This window comes from Corythoichthys intestinalis, chromosome 3, assembly GCF_030265065.1.
Source record: "Corythoichthys intestinalis isolate RoL2023-P3 chromosome 3, ASM3026506v1, whole genome shotgun sequence".
Taxonomy (NCBI): Eukaryota; Metazoa; Chordata; class Actinopteri; order Syngnathiformes; family Syngnathidae; genus Corythoichthys; species Corythoichthys intestinalis.
In genome coordinates, this window is record NC_080397.1 from 7,119,136 (window position 1) to 7,144,000 (window position 24,865).

The window sequence follows — 24,865 nt, forward strand, 5'->3', positions numbered from 1 at the left end:
TGAGAAACAAAAGTTTACATTAAAAAAAAAAAAAAAAAAAAAAAACCCACAAAACAAAAAATAAAAAACAATCACACGCCCTGCAATGGGACTATCCCTATGGAAAAGAAATAGAGAAAACCTGTAAGAATTTACATCAATTCCGGAAATAAATCTTTATAATTCTCTTGAAAGTGACCACTTTCGCATTCTTTTCATGCTAAATCGTTAAAGGATTTGAGTACGAAACAAGTAAAAATAATGTATGTAGAATAAAATGTATAATGTATGTGTACCATATGTGTAATGTATATCCCACATTATATTTTGCATTGATAGTTCATTTGTTTTGAAGTTTTCAACTATTTGTCAGTTTTAAGGACATACTACTTTCATATATTTCATACTTACTTACTACTTTCATATATTTCATATACTGTATACTATTATATATTTGTAGGTTGTCTGCATGTAAAGTGTATATATTTTGCAGGGAGATTATGCATTCTTTATATACTTCGTATAAGTTCATTTTATGCCATGTGATTAAAATGAACTTAAACATACTGTATATGGGTTATACAACATTACATACAGTTTTTTGGTATGCTGTGGTATATGTCAGCCTATGAAATTTATAATAGCTACATAAAAATCACATACTTTTGGTTCATGAATTGATTATTGATTGATTAGCTGGATGAATCCATCATGATAGCTAGCTAGCTATCATGATGGATTCATCTATCATGAACTGATACGCAGTCGGATCAAACATTGAAAACCAGCAAGGAAAAATGGGTCTGTGTTCTTATGGGTTAAAAATTTTGTAACAGCAAGAATAGAGTGAATAAGTGCATCGTTTTCTGTCTTTGACATTACATTTTGATTATTTACAAAAATGTATTTCAAAAAACATTTTTCATGTCTAATTTGATGTACAGTAATACCTCATTTACACGTTAGATTGGCTCCAACACCAGCCCCGTTAGGGGAATTTCTACAAAGTTGGGACATTGTCTTTGCAGGATCTATTAATGTATTTTTAGCACCATAAAGTGCACCTATTCCAGCTAAGTGCGACAATTTATTTGTGTGTACAGGGTGAATTTCTACTAAGTTGGGACACTTTCTTTGCAGGATCTATTAATGTTTTTTTAGCACCAAAAAGTGCACCTATTCCACCTAAATGCGACAATTTATTTGTGTGTTATAAACTGAAATGTGTTTTCCTATTTTACACTTGTTTAAATAAGCGTAAGTTCATACACGGTGAAATAAAATTCGTGTGTCATATTTTAACAGATTTAATGGAATCAGATCTGTTTTCAGATTTTTATATATAAATTCGGCCTGCGAAGTCATGAATCCTCCATAGTCAAACCTCAAAGTAGCGAGGGATTACATTAAAACAATAAATAATTTTAGTAATCTGTGCTTTTCCATGTGATTTTGTTTAAGGACTGTTTTTTTTTTGTGTTTTTTTTAAATTTTTATTTATGATATGATTATTTATGATTTATGATACAAGTTTCATTTTGTACAAATTTACTAAAGATTGTATATGCGGTTTGAGTGTCACATACTTTACATACAAGTTCCAGATAAAACAGATATGAACTTTATAAATTTCATAAATAGCTTTTCCATATGGGTATGGTGGATGCGCACATTGCGATGGCAATGTTCAAACGATATATTGTGCCGGCCTTAACTACATCTTTAAATTAACAAGTTTAGGTATTAAAATGTGCTTTGAAAAACATTTAAGGTGTGGAAAAGTGCTATACAGTATAAGCATACGGGTATGCTGTTTTCTAATCTGTCAGAACACTGGGTTTCCTGATCACCTGTAGTAAATTCCTTCGCTTTTCTTGGTTCTATTCGGTGGAAATTTGAAAAAACTTTTTTTTCTATCAGGCCTCCAATGAGCCGTACAATCGACCACACAGCAAGGGTGAAACATCTGTCTCGCTAAATCCTCCTCCACTCTTGCAAAAAAAAAAAAAAAAAAAAAAAAAAAAAAAAAAAAATCGAACTACAAGTAAAATATGTTTCTGGCCACGCGCTACAGTAAAGCAACGTGAGAAACATACGTAGTGCTGGCAGCGAATCTCTCAGTTTAAATGGAATAGACATATATCGCCGTCAAAGCAAATAGCTAAAAGGAACAATAGGATGACGTTCCTTCTTCCGTGTCTGAGGAATGCCAAGCAGCTCTTGTTAGTCAACAAGGCAACACATGGACAGTTTGCAAAATGACAACTGCTTTTCTTCAAATAAGCACACGCACAATCTCGTGGGTCCTGAGGGGCACATTATTCTGGAGACTGGACGCCGTTGGGTTAGTTCTCCACACTAAAGGGTATTACTGACATGTCACAGCTGTGGAAGGCAATACCTCACTTGCTTGGTGAATGTGGGACAGGGTCATTTCAAAGATTTTGAGGTAACTTTATTGTTAAAGAGGTGTTCTAAAAGAGGGAAAAAAATTCTGAGGACCAAATCTACAATGCTAACGCCAAATAAACATAGCTAGCATATTAAGCCAAATATGCTGTTTGAAAGAAAAAGTTGCCAAGAAAAAAAATGCTAATTTTACAATAACAAATGAATTAGATTTTTCAGAGAAAACACAAACTGCTTTCTTAACAAACAAAATTTTTTTTTCTAATTTAAAAAAATACGTATAAATATTCAATGTACAGTGGTATGACAAAGTATCTGAACCTTTTGGAATTTGTCACATTTCTGCATAAAATCACCATCAAATGTGATCTGACCTTTGTCAAAATCACACAGATGAAAAAACTATCTGCTTTAACTAAAACCACCCAAATATTTATAGGTTTTCATAATTTAATGAGGACAGTATGCACACACTGACAAAAGCGGGAAAAATAAGTAAGTGACTTGGTGTAAGTGAGTGTCTTTAGGTCATGCCACAGCATCTCAATGGGGTTTAAGTCTGGACTTTGACTTGGCCACTCCAGAACGTGTATTTTGTTCTTCTGAAACCATTCTGAAGTTGATTTACTTCTGTGTTTTGGATCATTCTCTTGCAGCATCCATCCTATTTTTAGCTTCAACTGTCTGACAGACTGCCTCAGGTTTTCCTGCAATACACCCTGATAAACCTTTAAATTCATTCTTCCATTAATGATTGCAAGTGGTCCAGGCCCTGAGGCAGTAAAACAGCACCAAATCATGATGCTCCGTCCACCATTCTTCACGGTGGGGATGAGGATTTGATGTCGGTGAGCTGTTCCATTTTTCCTCCACACATGACGTTGTGTGTTACTCCCAAACAATTCAACTTTGGTTTCATCAGTCCACAAAATATTTTGCCAAAACTTCTGTGGAGTGTCCAAGTGCCTTTTTGCGAACATTAAACAAGCAACAATGTTTTTTTTAGACAGCAGTGGTTTCCTCCATTGAGTCCTCCCATGAACACCATTCTTGGCCATAGTTTTACATATAGTTGATGTGTGCACAGAGATATTTGACTGTGCCAGTGATTTCTGTAAGTCTTTAGCAGACACTCTAGGGTTCTTTTTTACCACTCTGAATATTCTGCGCTGAACTATTGGCGTCATCATTGGTGGACGGCCACTCCTTGGGAGAGAAGCAACTGTGTCAAACTCTCTCCATTTGTAGACAACGTCTCCGACTGTCGATTGATGAACATCCAGACTTTTAGAGATGGTTTCAACAATCCTTGATCTTCAGGTCTTCAGAAAGCTCTTTTGACCAAGCCATGATGCACAACAGACAATGCTTCTCATCAAGACAATTCTTACCAGGTGTGTGTTTTACAGTGGGCAGGGTAGCTTCAAACCACTCATCAAGTGACTGGGCACACACCTGACTTAATTGTTTGGTAAAAATTGATTTCAATTGCTCTTTAAGTCTCCTTAGGCAGGGGGTTCACTTATTTTTCTCCCTTCTGTCATTGTTTGCATGCTATCCTCATTAAAAATGAAAACCTAGAAATGTTTGGGTGGTTTTAGTTGAAGCAGACACTGTATTTTCATCTGTGTGATTTTAAAAAAAGATCAAATCACATTTGATGGCAATTTTATGCAGATATGTGAAATTACAAAAGGTTCAGATACTTTTTCATACCACTGTATATAAAAAAGCCCAAATAAATCATATATAGATGAACTAAATATAGACATACTATTATAAATAAGACTCAGCAATTCAAGTCTTTAATATTAATATGCTAGTAGTTTGTAATATTGATGTAGTAATGCTGAAAAATTCACTTTTTTATAACCTACTTTCAAAACTCTTATTCTGAGACTATGCAGTGACTTGGCAAAATGTTATGCCTAATATATGCCCAAATAACACCTGTGTGTGAACCAGACCTCTTTATAAATTATATAAATTGTGTGATACAATGCAGTATAATTACCGTAGTCATTTGTATATTTTACTACATCTTTCGATTTTTTCGACATCACTGCTCTAATGGCACAAAGAAACGTTTGGATTAACCTATTTTTCGGATTATAAATCACTGTTTTTTTCATAGTTTGGCCGTGGGCGCAATTAATACTCTGGAGTGTTTTAGGTAAATTATATTCTGCAGATTACAAGCTGCAAGTAGTGAAATATGCAGCCGAAATTGGTAATCAAGCAGCAGAAAGAAATTTTGGAGTTCTATTTCATCCCTGCTGAACGCCAGAGGCGGTGCTGTAACCACTGAATGATTCCTTCGCGCATGCGCAGTGCGAGTAAAAATACCAACGTTGTCACCTGTGACCCCAGGTTGACCTCCTGCAAAGGTATAACTTCCGGTGTCAACCTAGATGCCGTCCCTTTTTTCTACTCGCGTGGCAGTTGCTGCCTTGTTGTTTGTCTCACGTAAAGCCTTTTTGACTGCGTGTCGGAGCTGCGAGTTGGATTCGCCCTCCTTAGGCTGCGTCACTTTGTTAGCTATCCGGCCGTGTGGAGTTTGTTTTGTTTCTTCCTCGCTGGAGCGCCTGACTGCCGGTACGTCGTCTCCTGCGTCCGCCCGGAGTCTGGTGGAGGCGGGGGCCGACCGGCTGCTTGCCTCTGGTGTTGGACAGCTTCTGGCGGTTCTGCTTCCCTGTTCCATGATGACATGGGTGGTCAGGCGTTGCGTCTTCGGTGCTCGGCTTTTCATCCTCCTCGTGGGGCTTGTCGCTGGTTCCCCTGACGTTTCCAGGCTGGCAGTGCTGCGCAGCGCGTTGGCGTGTCTGCAGCTGGATTCGCCTCAACAGCCTGCTTCAGTGCCGGCGAGTGCTTTCGGCACCGGCGGACCGCTTTAGGTTTTTCTGTCCCCATTTTGGCTGCCTTTGTGGGGGACCTCCAGGCTGGTTGGTGTGTTCCTGCGGTTCTCTCGCTGTTCTCAGCTGTTGGCTGCGCTTTGGCGGCCATGCGTGGTCTGGCTGCTGTCGGCCTGGACCGCGTGGCGGGTGTTGACCTCGCCACTGCGTCCCTCATTGTCCCCTAGGCGGTGTCTTCGTCCTCTTGTGTGCTGCCATCAGCCTCGGCTCCGTGCGTCAGTGATTTCCTAGCTTGCCTTATGCTGGCCTCTTGGCGCCCTAGCCGAGGGTGGTGTTGATGCCCCAGTGGTGGGCTTCGGCGGCGCAGCCTTGCGCGTGTCTGTAGGGACGGCATCTAGGTTGACACCGGAAGTTATACCTTTGCAGGGGGTCAACCTGGGGTCACAGGTGACAACGTTCGTATTTTTACTCGCACTGCGCATGGGCGAAGGGATCATTCAGTGCTTACAGCACCGCCTCTGACGATCATTTGGGATTCATAGAACCGTAGTTACCTACGTAACTTTCGTTTGTTGTTTATGCGTCATATAGCGTTAGCATAGCACATTTGCTAAACTTGTTGACATGTTCTTTATGCTATAGTTATCTGAATAACTCTTAATAATTATGCTACGTTAACATACCATGCATGTTCAGTTTGTTGTTTATGCGTCATGTAACGTTATCATACTGTACACTTATTCAGCCTGTTGTTTTCTATTCTTTTTTTTAATTTTAAATTGCCTTTCAAAATGACGTGCCTGTCCTTGGTGTTGGATTTTATCAAATAAATTTCCCCCAAAATTGCGACTTATACTCTGGTGCAACTTATAGTTCGAAAAATACTGTACAGTGGTACCTCAACATACGAATTGAATTCATTCCAGGACCTGGTTTGTAATTCGAAATGGTTGTATGTCAAGCGAGATTTTCCCATAATAAAACGTCGTAATTTGATTGTTTCGTTCCACAGCCCAAAAACCTACGCTAAATCCTTAATAAATACTGCAGGTACAATTACTCATTGCAATGACACATAGGAAATGAATTATAAATACAAATCGGAATAATCATGATAATCATAAATGGAAATTTAAAAAAAGGGTTTTTATTGTCACCTCAACTTACAGAGACTAGCGAACAGGTGGGAGGAGACAGTGGGTGCATGTGGACGCAGTGAACCATGTTCTGTCTAATTTAACAAATGCATTAAATAAGACACATGTAAAACAAATAAATTATGAAAGAATAAGAAATAATAAAAGTGTTTTTATTGTCACCTTAACTTACTGGCAAACGGAGGTTGGAGGGAGGAAACAGTGCGTGTGTAGGTAGGTAGAGGAGTTGGGGTGAACTGGTGAGGTGCGTTGTCTTGCCAGTTCACTCACCTCGCTCATATTTTTCAATCATTTCCTTCTTAATTTCAATGGTAAGCGTCATCTATTTCCTTTTTTCACTACCTGCACTAACCTTCTTGGGACGCATGTTGATTTCACTCACAAGAAAATCCGCATCTTGCTGTCTTGCAGGAAAACATTTTAACTTGCGATGCTGTCATAAGTCGTCGTATTTCAAGAATGTTGTCGTATGTCGAGCCAAATGACGAGTAAATTTTTACGTCGGATGTCGAAAGGATCGTATGTCGAGGTATCACTGTACCTGACTTTGAATTGACTTCAATCATCTTGAGGTCAACAACAAATCAAATTAAGATCTTTTAGACAAAGTTAATTTGCATACTACTCCTCCTCCAAGGCCCCAGTTTGAGAAACCCTGTTTAACAATGACTATTTCTGACTGTTTTTCTTAAAAAGCTTGACATTCCCCCCAAAAATCCAACATGGCTTCTTGGGTGCATTACATGATTGCAACCTGTGCATGAGCACATAATTAGGGTGTGAAAATTCCTTGGACACAGTTTACTGGCCAATTAAGGGGCCGAATGTGAAGAGGAATGTTGCTACAAATGTACACATCTGCACTGCCAGTCAAGTGTCCCGGGATTAATCCAGCTGCTGGTGAAAAAAAAAAAAAAACGGGTGGTGCTCCACCCAAGCACTCATCCATGAGGAAACATTTGGACGCAAAGGATGCAAGGAATGCTCCGCAGACGAGCAAGGGCGTGGGGTAAATATGCTTCTAGTGGAATGCCAAAAAAGCAAAGTGAACCAATTTTTAGTAACGCCAAAAGGGGGCTAGGCTAGGTACGCAAGTAAGCAAACGTGCGCCCCTCCTCCTTTCCTGTTCCTTTTCGGGTCTACATTGCCACATCTGTTGCCACTGGCCCTGGCGGGGATAAATCACAGCTCTGACATGGGCTGGGGTAAATTTGACCACTTCCTGTTTCCAGCCCCGTCGGGCCCCCTCTGGAATGTGTGTGTGAGCAGGACTGCACAGCCTCAGTCAAGAGTTTCTAAATGCTGGCAGACCACACTTCTGCGGACCAAAATTATGGATAGGACAAACCAGGAAGTACAATAAAGTCTTAAAAAAAAAACTACAACCATAATCTTTGCATTTGGAAGCATTTATGGGGATGACTTGGCTGTAAAAGCGCATATTTCTTTAATTGTATTGTAAACACTACATAGCATTTTTCTGTAGAAAATAGATCACTCGAAGCGGGAGTAACTCTTCTCCTTTTTCAGAGCAATATGGTGAAGACACACTCCTCTAAAAACAAGCAGTTCGATATCCAACATTGTGATGACAAAGACATGCCTGTCTCGGCACAGAACAAGGTCACAATGGAGTCAGACTAGAGCTTAAATAATCAGCTGGATCACTTAGGAAGCACATGCTGCTCAGACGTGGAAAAGAAATCAGGTCATCGTCTTTTAACTCTATCATCGCTCACTTAAGACTTTTTTGGCCGTATCAAATGTAGGCCACGGGCAGAGAAGCGCCACATTGAGTTTTCTGTCTGCTGAAGCAACTGGTTAGAAATGTGGAAATGGACTTCAAAAATTGTCAAATTTAAATATTTCGTTACGGTAACAGGAAATATTCATTCATTCATTCATTTTCCATGCCGCTTTTCCTCACGAGGGTCTTCTTAATTGAAAAAAAAAAAAAATATATATGACACATTCAAAAAACATCTGTTCTCAGTTTGTGGGAACAGAGGTCAACATTTTCTTTTGCCTACTTTTTGACGTGACTGAAAAAAAAAACAATAAATCAGAATCAGTTTGTGTTTTAGCATTTTATGAATTATGAGTTTCAGATAAATGTCCATGGAACTATTTTTTTCCTCCACCGGATTCATACATTAAGCGAAAAAGTACTCAACAGATTAATAAATGACTGACCCATTCCCTCCCATCCACTGCAATGGACATAAAATCCATTTTAAATGGGATGACTGGATGTCCATCGTCCTCAATGGCAGCCAATCTTAAGTAAACAGAAATTTTGGGGAAAAGTAATGCAGTGATATGAAAAAGTATCTGAACCTTTTGGAATTTTTCACATGTCTGCATGAAATCACCATCAAATGTGATCTGATCTTTGTCAAAATCACACAGATGTAAAAACAGTGTCTGCTTTAACTAAACCACCCAAACATTTATAGATTTTAATATTCTGATGAGTATAGCATGCAAACAATGACAGTAGGGGGAAAATAACTAAGTGAACTCTCTGCCTAAGTCGACTTAAAACACAATTGAAACCAATTTGTACCAAACAATTTAAGTCAGGTGTGTGCCCAATCACTGATGAGTGGTTTAACGCTGCCATGCCCACTATAAAACACACACCTGGCAAGAATTGTCTTGATTAGAAGCATTGTCTGATGTGCATCATGGCTCGGTCAAAAGAGCTGCTGAAGACTTGCGATCAAGAATTGTTGATTTGTATGAAGCTGGGAAAGGATACAAAACCATCTCTAAAAGTCTGGATGTTCATCAATCAACAGTCAGAGGAGCTGTCAACAATTTGAGAGAGTTTGGCACTGTTGCTTCTCTCCCAAGGAGTGGCCGTCGACCAAAGATGATGCCAAGACTTAGAATATTCAGAGAGGTAAAAAAGAACCCTAAAGTGTCTGCTAAAGACAAATTTTGGCAAATACTTTGTGGACTGATGAAACCAAAGTTGAATTGTTTGGGAATAACACACAATGTCATGTGTGGAGGAAAAATGAAACAGCTCACCAACATCAACACCTCATCCCCAACGTGATGCATGGTGGAGGGAGCATCATGATTTGGGGCTGATTTGTTTCCACAGGGCCTGGAAAACTTGCAATCATTAATGGAAGAATTAATTCGAAAACTTATCAGGATGTTTTGCAGGAAAACCTGAGGCCATCTGTCAGACAGATGAAGCTAAAAAGAAGATGGATGCTGCAACAAGACAATGATCCAAAACACAGAAGTAAATCAACTTCCGCATGTTTCACAAAGTCGCTCGCTCAATCCAACCGCCTGTCGCTCGCTATCTCGACACCCTCCCGTTAGATGGTGTCTTGCTCAGCAATATATTAAAATTCTTTGGATTGCGTCCTTCCTTTGTGACTTCACAATGTGCTTTCCGTTTTAAAATGACATTATCTCTTGTTTTACGTCTACTTCGATTGACTTCAAGTAAAAACGGGCGTGGGCCTCATCTTCTGCACTTTCAAACGAGATCAACCAGCAGCACGTGGGTGACGTAATTACAGCGTGACGATTCACACACATTTGATGGTGATTTTATGCAGAAATGTGAGAAATTCCAAAAGGTTCAGATACTTTTTTATACCACTGTATATGCCATTTTGCCAGTTTAGTCATACTACCTTTCTATATATTATTCAATCAGTCGTCAATCGCAGCCAAATAGTTAAAGTCATTGTTGGTAAAATATTTAGGAACACGTTTCAAAACAATGAGTAGCGTTAACCAATGTTCCCTCTAATTTTTCATATGTCTGAGCAGACACACAAACTCCCTGAGCACACTGAGGACCACTGAAAGAGAAATCAGATGTGTACCCTGTGGCCACACACCAGTAACACGCCTGTTCAAAACCTTGGAACCATAGCAGTTACATGGCTTAGTAAAAGAATGAGGTTACAGCAGCAATTTTCATTACATTACTTTTAATATAATTGATTTGACCCACTTAAAAAGACAAAATTCTTTTTGTTCATGTGATGTGTATTATGGTATTCGTGAGAGTCCTGTTTTAACTATAGGAAGAGTATCGGTACTTTGGCCTGGGTAAGGTCCAGTTGTGGCATGGCTGAGTTAATAAATAAAACATCATAAACAACCACAATGGGAGTATATGTCTAAGCAGCTTTAAAGTTTAAAAAAAAAAAAAAAAAAAAAAGAAAAGAAAGAAAAATCCAACAGCCATTCCATCTTATAAGATCCAAATTTTTTTAAAAAAAGACAATCCCAAACCAAAGAAGCAAAATGGTAAAGAAACAATGTCATTGGTGTAACTATAATATATTAGTTCTAAACTTAGATATTAATTAATACTGTAGCGCTTGCACAAATTGGGAGCAGAACGTGGATTTAGCAAATCAGCACAGGAGTCTTACTCACTATTCATTCTGTATTTTTCCCCGCGATCCTCAAGTCATGCACCTCACAACTATACACAATCGTGGTGTCAGTAAGTAACCAATAAGAGCGCAGCATTGCGGAATCGAACGCACCAATAGGAGCGTCACACAGACACATTACTGCAGCGCTGACAGTAGTCCTAGTGATGCTACAATAAAATACGTTTCTGTTGAATTTTATTTTGTGTGCTGTAGGCATGTGCCGGCATAAGATTCTAACGGTATGATAAACTTAAGCAGAAATATCACAGTTTCACAGGAATTGCAGTTACTATTCTAAAATATGTTACTTTTAGATATCTGGGTTAAAAAGGAAAAAAAAAATCAATTGAACAGGATTTTAATACATTTTTCAAAATGTATTAGCAAATTGGAACATAAAGTATAGTGTTAAGTTAAAATAAAATTAAATAAGAAATAACAAAAAATAACATAGTCTAAAAATAAATGTAGTCCTTTAGGTGAGCGTAATCCCATAGCCACAGCTCAACATTTTTACCATCAGAACAAAAATAATTGAATTATTTTTCATAAAAAGCACATCTAAATGACTCGTATCATGTTTACACACACTCTCTTTCTCAACACAGACAGTTGCCAGAGAGAAAAAAACACGTTTTACCACTGGCAGACACACTAAACATGCTTGAGTTAACTCTTGTAGCTGGTGGGAAACGTTCATGATAGTGTTTACTAACCTTTAATTTTGTATAAATGCAAAATCAATTGGAGGTATTGCCTCCTCGGCAGCCACCCTCCACAAACATGTTTTACATGTCGGTTGGCCCTCCCCCCTCTAAGCCGCGGCCGTCTTTATCTTTTCTGTAGCTGAAATATTCCCATACCAGTGATTTCATTTTCTTGGATGGGGGAAGATGTTCAGGTTTTTCACCTCCTCCAACCATCGGGTAGCGCACCTGACTCACTGACCCTGAGTGCGATTGTACACACTAGCAGTTTAGAGGGAACATTGGCCTTAACTAAGGTTATTTAGAGAATTTGAATATGATATGAATGTTTATGCATTCATTTAATTCATTATAACTAATCCTCTTTCTCGATATTGTGACAACATGTTAATTGTTGAGTAGCGCAAAGAGCTATTGAAATAACCATTCAAATAATTTTATATACTGTAGTTCTGTCCATAAGGGCCAACTTTCTCTACAAAGGTGGTTTAAAATTTTTTCCTTTCTTATATATCTTGAATGTGTGGGACATAATACTAGAAAAACTTTTCAATGTAATGCAACAGCAGTAAACTAAGTTTTTCTCTGGCACACTAAAAGAACAACTCAACTCATTCCCAACTGCTCATTAGAGTTGAAAAGATCAGCATCTTTTGACATCCTGAAATAGAAGAAAATGTGGTCTGAGACCAATCTGTCATAGACCACGAGACCTCCACATGCGCCTGCAGCGTCCACCCAAACACTACAGCTTTTGATGGTTCGTCTCTTAGCACCAGCGCCAGCCTTCTTTTCATAACACTTGCCCGAGAAACCCTTTGCTGGGTGAAGACAACCACAGATGCAGGGTATAGAAAACAAGAGGAAAAGTGTACCAGTTTGGGGCTGGAGTAAGACGAACACATGGTGATTAAAGAGTGCCAAGAACAATATGGAGCTCTAAAATCGGTGCATTCCTTTTAAATGAAAGCCCACATTTGTCTGCCATTCACCACACTTTTTGATCATCATCAGATAGGTAAAGAAGAGCAAAGGAAAATGAGTTAGTTGTCCTTAGAGGGCTATGCTAAAGATATGTGACCTTTTATTTAGCTTGGAGGCCTGACATGATGTTTAAAGGGCAATCATTTAACCCATTGGCTGTCATTGACGGCGTAAGATGATATATAATAATATATATATATATACATTTAATGAATTTATTATTTTATTCATTAAAAAAATATCTAAAAATTATATTAAAAAAACACAATAATGATGAATAGTAAAAAACAACAATAACTCGATAATAATTGAGACCTATGGTCCACATACAGAATGTGGACATCATATTTTGGGTCATGTAGGGTCACACTTGTACACTAAATATTGAATATTGCGTCCTACATGACCAAAATGTAATGCCAGTTTATTAAGTTTTATTTTTTTTAATTACCCCAAATAGAAACGTGCCCTATAAAGAGTTAAGGAAAAAGCCTTCTAGGAGAAGTATGATATAAGACTTTCCCAAATGACACAAGAAGATGTTATGTTAGTCATTTTTGGCAGATTAACATACTCGTATTGTCTGTTCATATGTGTTGCTCCATCATTTGTATTGAAGTATCTACTGCTTTAGGGTTTATCAAACTTCAAATTAATGTACATTGTTAATTATGTTGTGTGAGCAACATATGAGGTTATGTTGCTCACACAGCAATGTATTTTTTTTTTTTTTTTTTTGATGCTGCGAGCTACCCACACTGGCGTTGCGATCGACTGGTCGGTATAATGGGCACCCCTGAACTACAACAATGGTGCTATATGTAAGCCTGTCTATGGCCTTTTACATTGGTTTTTAGCCTTAAACTATATGGAATTTAATAATTAAAAGTTATGAGGATGAGGAGGATGAGACTGGGAGCACTATATCAGATAATCGGTTTGTAAACTGGTCCATTCTTCCTCAATTTGTGCCAGACATGGTCTATTGCAGTGCAAGGTAGTTTTTAGAGTACATTTCACCAACACTCGTCTCGCAAAAATTTACTCCACTACCTCGGACAGATGTAATAGATGTAAACAATCACCTGCTAATCACACACACGTTTTGGACATGTCCCAAACTCGCTGGTTTTTGGCGCCAGATATTTGACACCCTGGAAAACGTGTCTGGCACAAACCTAGGGAATGATCCATGCATAGCACTTTTTGGCTGCCCTTCTCTATCACCTGTTCTATCCGCGCCAATACGCCATTTAATTGCTTACACGGCCCTATCAGCGAGACGTCTTATTTTACTTAAGTGGAAACATGCACTTACCCCATCTTATAACAGTTGGCTCAAAGAGGTTCTCACTCACTTAATGTTAGAAAAGATAAGATTTTCACTTTCTGGTAAGGAAAATATCTTTCACCAAACCTGGCAGCCCTTCAGAAACTACCTGGATGGATTAATAATCTCCACAGAATAACAACTAGATGCCCTGCCCACCCCTTCCCCCTTTATTTTCTTTTTATTGAATTTTGTTTATCATAATATTCATGCCTATCTATTGTTTTACGGAATGCTTGAATTTAGTTTTTAGTTCTACTTAAAGTTATTATTATTTTCTTTTTAATTTTCATTACTATTATTATTATTATTTTTTTTTTTTTAGCGATGTACGTGTGGTTCGTGTAAAACAGACAGAGTACTTGTTTATGACACAGCCAAACATAACTGTTTTCCGCTTGGAATTATAGCAAATATTAAATGTTGCTTCAATCCATCCTTTTGATTATTTTTTGTGGTTTTTCTCATTCTACCGCTTACATCAAACGGACCATGAAAAAGACTAATAGAATTGTTATTTTTGATTTGGCTGAAATCTATGAAATCATGTACCTGTATCCAAAAACTCAAATAAAAAGATGTGTACAAAAAAACATTAAAAGCTATGAGTTTCTTGTAAAAACAACGGTTTGAAAGCAAACATCACAAAAACTCTCAAGTAACAGCAAAATAAAAAAATTAAAAATTGACCACTTGCAGCTAAAAGAAATCAGAGGGGCCACTGAATGATTCCTGGCAGCCCTCGCAGTTAAAACGGATTGGACATCTATCTCTGTCAAAGGCAGGCATTGAGTTAAACACCCTCACTGTTGAAGTCTACAATTTTAACAAAGCTCCAAAGGAGTCAAAAGAAAGCACAGTTGAAAGAAAAAAAAAAAAAAAAAAAAAAGGACAGACAGGCAATGTCTGGCGGCTCACTGTGGGATATGAAAGCGAGTTTTGGGGCTTACCAACTACTTTTGGCAGTTTCTGCCTCCTCAGTGGAATACGGGGAAGTTTAGTGCTGATTCGGCTAAATCGTCCGCACAGGATCCACTTGGCTTTTTTGCTGTTGGAAGAGTTGTCTGGGTTAGATCTGAGGTGGGATGACAGCATGGAAATCCAAATGAATCATTTAAAAGAGGGTTTATTGGACTTGGCTAGCTCAAATTGCTCCCTGTGCAGCATTATCAACATGTTAAACACTTGGACTGCAGTTTACATGTCTTTAGCTCTTAATATGCTGCTACCCGGAGAGACACGAACAATCCTACTTCCATCTGAAAAAAAAAAAATCCCCTTGTATTCTGGGAATCAAATTGATGTTGAGAAAGCATGGATGCGTCACTCACTTGTGGTCATCTTTGTGTCGATACAGGCAGCAGCAGCACAGCAGAGAGAGCAAAACAATCAGCAAAAAGGAGACCAGCGTTCCGGCCGCGATCACGCCCATCCGCTGGTTGGGCTCTGTGGAAAGAGGGGACACAAGAAGTTCTGGGTATATATAATTTTTTTTCTATTATAAAATACTTATAGAGCTGTCCCGATCCAATCACGTAGTCTCTCACTCAAGCTTCTGCTGCTTTTCTTGGTCAGGCAGTGCAGGCAGTTGCTTATTAAAGTTAACAATGATTGACAGACATTAAGGCTTAATCTTGCCAGAGACGCTTGGAAGCTGAAACTTCAAAGCGCTGCATGCGTCAATCATCGTTTAATTTGTTAAACAGTTGCTGTGGCAAATCGGTGTGTGTAAGTGAGCTGCTTGAGCGGATTTGAGTGGAATCACTCAATGAAGCATTGAATAAAGACAAGCATTTTTCTACTTTATTCTTGTTTAAAAATAATTTGGTGGGACAGTAACATGTTTAAAACTTAAACTCATAATTATTACATTTGAAGCGCTTAAAAAACATTTATTAAAATACAATTACGTAAAAGTTTTGTTGTTGTTGTTTTTTTAAAATATACTTTGAGGAAAAAAAATGAAAGACCTTGTCTTATATGTATCTCTTTCCAATGCTAAATCTGAATATATACATTGAACACGCACATCAAAAAAAAAGTTTTTTTTTTTCGGGGGACGCGCTACTACGCAGTTTTTCATTTATCGCGGCGGGTTCTGGTCCCCATTAACCGTGAAAAACGAGGGATCATTGTACCTAGATTTTCTTAATAAAGTCAATTTAGCTTAATAATTTAATACTAAAACTGCAAAATGCAATAGATAGGCTAATGTCTAGCATCGTTGTCGCATTTTGATGACCTGCTAAGCAACGGATATTTGAACACAAAGGTGGAGCAACACACACAGACAGTCAATATGACCTTACTAATTGTCATATTTTTTATCCTCAGCCGAAAATTACTAATGTGACTTTATTTTACTGTGTCAGTTGTAAAACTCTTGGATTATACTTCCCTTAGATGGCTAACTCATCCCAGTAGAATGAAAATGAATTGAACATCTATCGTCGTCAAGGGCAGAGGTGGGTAGTAATGCGTGACATTTACTCCGTTACATTGATTTGAATAACTTTTTGAAAAAGTCGTTAGGGTTAGGGTAGGGTATAAGGTTAGGTTAGGGTTAGGGTCATTAGTCGTTTTACTTAGCCATATTTTAAAAATTTTAACTTGAATAGATTTCTGAAGAAACACTATTCTAACTCCGCTACTTTGGGCTAGCTTAGTCGTTACATTTTTCCTCTTTATTCTACATATTAGATTTTACTTGTTTTTTTGCCAGAGACGTCAACAGTGGCTCAACCAGTTTCACCAATGAGACGTTGCAATGATAATCACATCTCAATTATACCAAACAGACTCAAGAGTGTTATTCTATGATCACGCCGGCCGTTTCAATCATGTGGCGTCTCTAAAGGGATCCACGGATAGAAAGACTTGTAGTTCATAAAAGATAAACGTTATTATGAGTTAAAATAATTTGATATTAAAACCCCTCTTGATTTTTTCGTTTTTATACAATTTGTAGAATTAGTTTAACTAGTAGGTCGCCATTTCTGTTGACGTCGCAGGGCGGTGACGTCATTGGGTTACGCTGGCGGGCTTCCAGAGTACGACTCTAGCGACATAAACATGTCATCTGTCCAACCCTTTCAATTAGTCCCCGAGAGGAATATTAATGAGCATGTTAGCGCTGTCGATATTTCACAAAACGAGCAGCAAAATCAACAGGGAAGACTTCAGTGAGATCCTTTTTGCAGCCATCTACCAGTCATTGACATTGGTCTGAAGAAAGTTTGCCCCACTCCTCAACGCAGAATACTTTCAACAGTGACTGACTGTTGAAGTGAGAGAAAACAGCATGGTGAGATCAAAGGAGCTGTCTGCGGCCTTGAGAAAGAAGATTGTAGACGCTTATGCGTCTGGAAAGGGATCTGCAAAGATCTCAAAAGAATATAAAATCCGCCATTCCACTGTCCGGAAAATAGTCTACAAGTGGAGGACATTAAAAACAACTGCCAACATGCCCAGGTGTGGCAAGCAAGTTCACCCCGAGAGCAGACCGCAAGATGCTAAAAGAAGTCTCCAAAAACCCTAAAATGTCATCACGGGACCTATAGCAGGCTCTTGCTAATGTTGATGTGAAAGTGCGTGCCTCTACAATCAGAAAGAGTCTCCACAAATTTAACATTAACGGGAGGTGTGCAAGGAGGAAACCTTTGCTGTCCAACAAGAACATGAAGGCCAGACTAAAGTTTGCCAGAGTGAATGTAGACACAGACCAGGACTTCCGGAATAATGTTCTTTGGACAAATGAATGTAAATTGAATTATCTGGACACCAGAAGAGAGGACATGTTTGGTGTAAACCCAATACAGCATTTCAGGAAAAGAACCTTATACCATCTGTGAAGCATGGAGGTTAAAGTGTCATGGTTCAGGGATGCTTTGCGACAGCAGGACCTGGGCAGCTCATCATGATAGAATCCACCATGAATTCTATGGTGTATCAGAGGATGCTTGAGGAACATGTGAGATCGTCTGTGAAAAAATTAAAGCTGAAGCGAAACTGGACCGTGAAACATGACAATGACCCAAAACATATTAGTAAATCCACTAAGGACTGGCTGAAAAGAAATTGAGAGTCCCATCCCATTGAGATGCTGTGGGGTGACTTGAAACAAGCTGTATATGCAAGAAACCCCTCAAACATTTCAGTGTTGAAAGTATTCTGCATTGAGGAGTGAGGAATTTCTCAACTCAAAATTGCATGTGAATATAAGTTTGAATAGTCGTTTGCATTTAAATTATTGTGTCGATTCAATTAATCAAATCTTATCAAAGTTGATTTTTTTTCATCACAGCCTGCCTGATTACAAATTTATGTGTAGTGGCCATTTGCCCTCTCCCAGTCAAAACAGATTCAAACTCTTGTGTTGCCAATGGCACTGAAATGAGCACTCACAACAAGTCTTTCCAGTTTCAATGACTTGGAGATCAATTGATGTCAGTGGCAGACAACGGGTTAAGAATTCTTATGTAGACCATGCCAATGTACATTGAGAAGAAAAATGTATTTTAAGGTAAAGTTTCATATGTCTTGAATAGATAACTTGCGTTGGTTTTTAGTTTTTTACTCTGTCACATAAAAATACGATGAATTGTTTTGATCACTGGTGGTTATTTACAGTCAGCGAATGAAGGCCGGAAAGCGGATTGAGGGTCTGAGTCGATCAACGCAAGCTTTCTCGATAATGCTACCATCGTGTCTAATTATTAAACAGTCCACTCATCGTTTTACTTTCCTTTTCCCCTTTTTCTCGATCCCCTTCCTTCCTTTCAGTTCCACTGGACGGGACCTGTGCCAACAAACGCAGCTCACCGGGGACACAAGTCTGGAAAAGCTATCAAGGCTTTGTGAGTGTAAACTCTCCCACTACACACACAAGGCAGCAAAAAATGTTTGTTGGTACTACATGTACAGCCAACTGTTAGTCACTTAAGACTCAGTCAGATCAGGGAGCTTATGGCTTTTTTGGACATCCTAAGAAAATGTTCTTTTTGTTTCAACCATAAAAACACAAGTTCACTTGAGGACGACGCATGCTGTTGAAAACAAATCACATTTTCTTACGAAGATAGCAGGCGCCAGAAACGGGATCGCAGTTTTTGTCGTGGCAAGGGCAGGTTTGGTTGCAGTTCACTCCGTATTGTCCAGGTTGGCAGGTCATATTGCAGCTGTAGATGAGAAAACAAAGATTTCAGAGTCTTTTAAGAAGGTAAAACTCAAGCATTATCCAATCTATTGAAGAAAAAAAGCAAGATAACGGAAATGAATAGATACAACACTCATTAACACCCTATAATTGGACAAAATTCTATAGAACCCTTTTGGATACTGAGAAAGAGAAAGTTTGCCTTTTGAATGATCAGCTACATGGCCCTATGTTAGAAAAGACACGTTCCGTGTAAAATGTGAGTCACATTAAGTTAACCCTTTATGGTCCGGGCCTATTTTGTCCGATTTCTTATGCCTTTGATGTTTCCTTTATATTTCACAGAAAAAAAAAATTGGGTCCCTTTTTCAGTTCAATTTCTTCAGGCATGCCACTCAGGTTCGTCCTGGAACAAGACACAGGGCCACATCACTCAGCCCACAAATCCAGGGGGTGTCCTCCTCCTTCCGCCCTTTGGGCACTGCTGTCATTCTTCTCACTCGCCGACTCATCCGAAGAAAATTACTACAAATCTGGCCCATCCTCTTCCTCGAAAAGATGAAATAACGCAATTAGTTGCGCTACAGTGGTATGAAAAAGTATCTGAAACTTCTGGAATTTCTCACATTTCTGCATAAAATCCCCATCAAATGTGATCTGATCTTTGTGAAAATCACACAGATGAAAATACCGCATCTGCTTTAATTAAAACCACATAAACATTTATAGGTTTTCATATTTTAATGAGGATAACATGCAAACAATGACAAAAGGGGAAAAATAAATAAGTGAACCCTCTGCCTAAGGAGACTTAGGGCCCAAGTACACCAGATGCATGATCGTTGCGGTTCCGGTCCGGTTCAGTGTTGACTGCGTGCCACGCAGTACGTCAAAAACAGGCAAATCATACCGGCTGCGCACGGCTGCGGTCCGCCCACTCCGTTCCCTCGTGAGCTCTCGCGTGATCGCGCGCGATAATGTGCCATTTAAAACAACGACAAACACACGGAGTCTGTACTCATCAGAGAAGCAGAGCGTGAGTACATTTTTTCCCTTGCATATTGATATTGTAACTTTTGCTAAGCGGAAGTTTGGCCGTGAAAACAACACATGAGCTTCAACGCCTTTTCCCTCTTTTTCTTTATTAACTTCCCGCCACCTCACCAATGCAAAAACAACAACTATATACACTGACGCTATCTAGTCCACCAATCGGAGCGTTGCGCTGGTGCACCAGCACACCAATGACAGCCCCGCGTTGGTGCATAAATTAACCCACCGATGACAGCCCCGGCGACGCTACAATATTTTAGTTGTGTCTGTCACTTAATTCCAGATTGACTGTATCATGTTGAGATCAGGGCTCTGTGTGTGGGGGAAGGGGGGCTATTATGCCCTTGATTGTGTCGGTGGGTTTATATCTTTGTGCACATTCAAAATTTATGGCACATAACATCTCATAGAGCTGTTATAAACAACTGTTAAATAATCTGTAATATTTATAAAATGGATAGCGAATTCTATACTACACGAACTAAAAAACAGCGTACTTGGAATTGGTGTCTCAACACTGCAGATTCCTGTTCCCAGCACAAACTGTTGTTTTTTCTATGAAGAGTCAAGTGAAATGTAGGAAAGAAAGAGAAACGTCTTGAATAGACCACCAGGTCGAAACTTGTGGGTGTCTCTTTTTTCTCTTTCGTACTTTTCCCCCTCGACTCTGTATACAAACCGACATTGTGTGTGCGCCGGGCATGAGAATTTCTGCAGTGGAACCACTTCCAGATACTCTGCTTTATTTTTTTCGCTCAAAGTTGTCAGCACGCCGTGTGTTTGATATCATTGCCAGAAAAACACACATAGTAGGACACCTTGCAGCTTCGCTTTTAATGCTGTCCTTATAATAACGATCTGCTGCATCGTATATTACTTTGTGACTTTTCAGTTTCCACCTCCATGATGAAGCGTTCATCATCCATCTTCGCTCGTGTTTAAACCGTGATTAGGCACCTGGGCTTTTGACGTCAGGCCCAGCTCCACCCATTTTGTCGGATGCGTGTCCGGCAAAAATAGAAAATAGCCTATACCATCCGGCGGGCATGCGGCACGCCGGAGGTGGTTCGCAGTCAATCCGGAGCACTGACGCGGCCGGTATACGTTGAACAGTAGGATATAATGGGAACGGATTGGCTGTGCTATTTTTTACCTGAGTCGGACCGGAACCGCAACGATCATGCATCTGGTGTACTTAGGCCCTTAAAATTGAAACCAATTTTTACCAAACATTGATGATGAGTGGTTTAAAGCTGCCCTGCCCACTATAAAACGCACACCTGGTAAGAAATGTCTTGATGAGAAGCATTGTCTGATGTGCATCATGGCTCAGTCAAAAAAGCTGTCTGAAGACCTGCGATCAAGGATTGTTGATTTGTATAAAGCTGGGAAAGGATACAAAACCATCTCTAAAATTCTGGATGTTCATCAATCGTCAATCAGAGAAGTTGTCTACAAATGGAGTTTGGCACCGTTGCTTCTCTCCCAAGAAGTGGCCGTCCACCAAAGGTGACGCCAAGAGTTCAGCGCAGCATACTCAAAGAGGTAAAAAAGAACCCTAGAGTGTCTGCTAAAGACTTACAGAAATCACTGGCACAGTCCAATATCTATGTGCACATATAAACTATATGTAAAACTATGGCCAAGAATGGTGTTCATGGGAGGACTCCACGCAGGAAGCCACTGCTGTCTACAAAAAGCATTGTTGCTCGTTTAATATCCGCGAAAAGGCACTCGGACACTCCACAGAAGTTTTTATTTTTGTGGACTGATGAAACCAAAGTTGAATTGTTTGGGAGTAACACACAACGTCAGGATAGAGGAGGAAAAATGGAATAGCTCACCAACATCAACACCTCATCCCCACCGTGACGCATGGTGGAGGGAGCATCATGATTTGGGGCTGTTTTACTGCCTCAGGGCCTGGACAACTTGCAATCATTAATGAAGAATGAATTCAAAAGTTTATCAGGATGTTTTGCAGGAAAACGTGAGGCCGTCTGTAAGACAGTCGAAGCTAAAAAGAGGATGGATGCTGCAACAAGACAATGATCCAAAACACAGAAAAAAATCAACTTCAGAATGGTTTCAGAAGAACAAAATAACACGTTCTGGAGTGGCCAAGTCAAAGTCCAGACTTCAATCCCAATGAGATGCTGTGGGATGACCTGAAGTGCCAGACATCATGCCAGACATCCCAGGAATCTGACTGAACTACAGCAGTTTTATACAAAAGAATGGGCCAAGATTAGTCGTGATCGATGTGCCAGACTGATCTGCAGCTACAGGAAGTGTCTGGTTGTAGTTACTGCTGCCAAAGGGGGTGGGGGGCACAAAATATTAAATGGTTCAGTTACTTATTTTTCCCTCTTCTGTCATTGTTTGCATATTATCCTCATTAAAACATTAAAACCTATAAATGTTTATGTGGTTTTAATTAAAGCAGACACTGTTTTGTCATCTATGTGATTTTGACAAAGATCACATTTGATGGTGATTTTAATGCAGAAATGTGAGAAATTCCAAAAGGTTCAGATATTTTGTCATACTAGTGTAAATTTATTTTTCGATTCATTCCACATGTTTCACAAAGTTGTACGCTCAATTCAACCGCCCGTCGCTCGCTATCTCGCCTTCCTCTCGTTAGATGGCGCCTCGCTCGGCAATATATTAAAAGTTTTCGTATCACGTACCTCCTTTATGACCTCACAATGGCTCCTGGCATATGTCGTTTTTCGTGGTGCTTTCCGTTTTGAAATGACATTATCTCCCGTTTTACTTGGTCGATTGACTTCAAGTAAAAATGGGTGTGGACCTCATCTTCTGCACTATCAAACGAGACCAACCAGCGGTGACGTAATTACAGTGTGACGAGGCTCCAAAGATTATATACGCGCAGGACGCGTCGATGCATGGGTAGATGTGTCAGATTTTAAAGGGTTAACACATACGCTGGCAGCTCAGGTAAATTTATCACACTGGTGTCCAACCCAAAGCTCGTGAGTCAGATCTGGGCCACCAAATGATTTTGTGTGGTCATGTCCATTGATTGTTACTTGATAAATATCAAAATTGGTGATTCTCTTCACTTTTGAAAATGTTGAAATATTCAAGTATTTATGTTAACAATCTCCATTTTTAATATAAATTGAATAATTGTTGGACAAAACATTTTTTTCAGTTTCTGATTTCAAAACTAGTTTTCATTCAATTTGTTGTAAAAGTGAAAATATATAGAGATCATATACATTGGCAGCTCAAGTTAATGTTTCAATTACTTATTGTATTTAGTATTTCTGAAAGCACCTCTCCAGGTATGAACACTTTTTAGCCCCCTGCTTTGGCTCCTGACTTACTAGATTCCGTAAAATCCTTGGTCACACAGGCACTCTCCTGTGACAACATGACAGTTGCCGTTGAAACAGTGGCTGCAGTTGTTTTCACAATTGTCGCCATACGTGCCATTAGGGCATCGCACCTCACATCTATGACAAAAGAAGAATGCGGCAACAGCCGTCATTACAGAGCTAAGCAGCATTAGTCACAGGGCGTTATCGCTAGCGTACACTAGTATTACTGTAGCTACTAGTTTAAGTTATGGCCATTGTGTGCTGTGTTTAAAACACATATATATATAATTTTTTTACCTGTCCCCAATCCAGCCGGGGTTACAGTGCGCACACTTGCCCTGAATGGGGTCACAGTGGTGGCCGTCCTTACAGGTGGGACACACTTCCTGGCAGTTTTCGCCAAAGAAGCCTTTGGAGCAGAGCTGGTCGCAGCGTGTTCCGTTCCAGCCTTTGTCGCACGTGACGCAGCGTCCCTCCGTCACCTTACATGGTTGCTGGCCTTTGCAGTGGCCACACCTGGGAGACGGGGGTCAATTCTTTAAATTGATTCTGAGATAGAATGATGAACGGGGTCACAGTGTTGATTTAAAGCCACGTAGCCTTGATGATCGGTTAATGGGCCAAATACATTGAATTGTAACTTCACTATTTTCGGTTCATTGAGTCTGAATTGTACGAGGTGCACAGTCCATGAAAGGTAAATCATTTAAAGCTTAAATGGTTTTTACGTCTTGGCTTAATGGTTACGGGATAATGTGAAAACCAATTTCCAAATCTTTACGCCAGCTCCATTAAATTTATTTTAAGAGTTATCAGCTGCAGAGTATATCACATCTTATTGAAACTATAAAATAGCTACCAATCATGCAGCACATAAGGTAAGTGAATGTTTAGCACCTGTAAAACAGTACGTTTCCTACAATTCTGTTGGTATTTTTGCCGCTGTCACCTTGCAATGAACTGTTCTTGAACGACTATATTTTTTCACTCACCACTTTTTTAAGTCTGTTCTTTACACTATTAAAGTTTTATGTTACACTCCTGCCAATATACACTATCCTGTAAGAGTATTCCAACCTCGTTTCCATAAAAATGTACATTCTAAAAAATTTTTTATTACAATAATATAGGTTTTTATGTTATCCATCATGACACATCAGATTGCATGAAAATTGATTTAGTATGCGGGTAACTGTGGCTTCCCAACGACAGTATTAGAACATGAGGACGTAACCATCGATCTGGATTGAAATTATGATCTGTTAAGCACATTAAAATTGAAATCGATGCAATCTCTAAAAATTAATTGATATTGTCATTTATTAGTTATGCATTTTGTTAAAAACAAAGTTTTTATTAAAATGTATAAAACATTTCAGCAACGAAATTATGTAAACAATTTCAAAATTGCTTTGTATTTTTTGTTTTAGGTGAAATGGAACTGACGGTGTTATATGTGTAAATAATA

The 24,865-nt window shown here is 39.2% G+C and overlaps 1 protein-coding gene across 3 annotated transcripts in view; it reads right to left on the reverse strand.

Moving 5' to 3' along the window:
- scarf2 (scavenger receptor class F, member 2) overlaps positions 1-24,865 on the reverse strand; it is a 43,155-nt gene that overhangs the window by 8,835 nt on the left and 9,455 nt on the right. For 2 of the 3 annotated variants that reach the window (XM_057832694.1, XM_057832693.1), the window contains exons 5-9: positions 23,695-23,913; positions 23,404-23,532; positions 18,913-19,016; positions 15,171-15,285; positions 14,790-14,914 (exon numbers count right to left, since the gene is read on the reverse strand). In XM_057832694.1, the coding sequence (XP_057688677.1) occupies positions 14,790-14,914; positions 15,171-15,285; positions 18,913-19,016; positions 23,404-23,532; positions 23,695-23,913 (692 nt within the window). The remainder of the gene's footprint in view (positions 1-14,789; positions 14,915-15,170; positions 15,286-18,912; positions 19,017-23,403; positions 23,533-23,694; positions 23,914-24,865) is intronic. The other variant, XM_057832695.1, reaches the window with a different exon arrangement.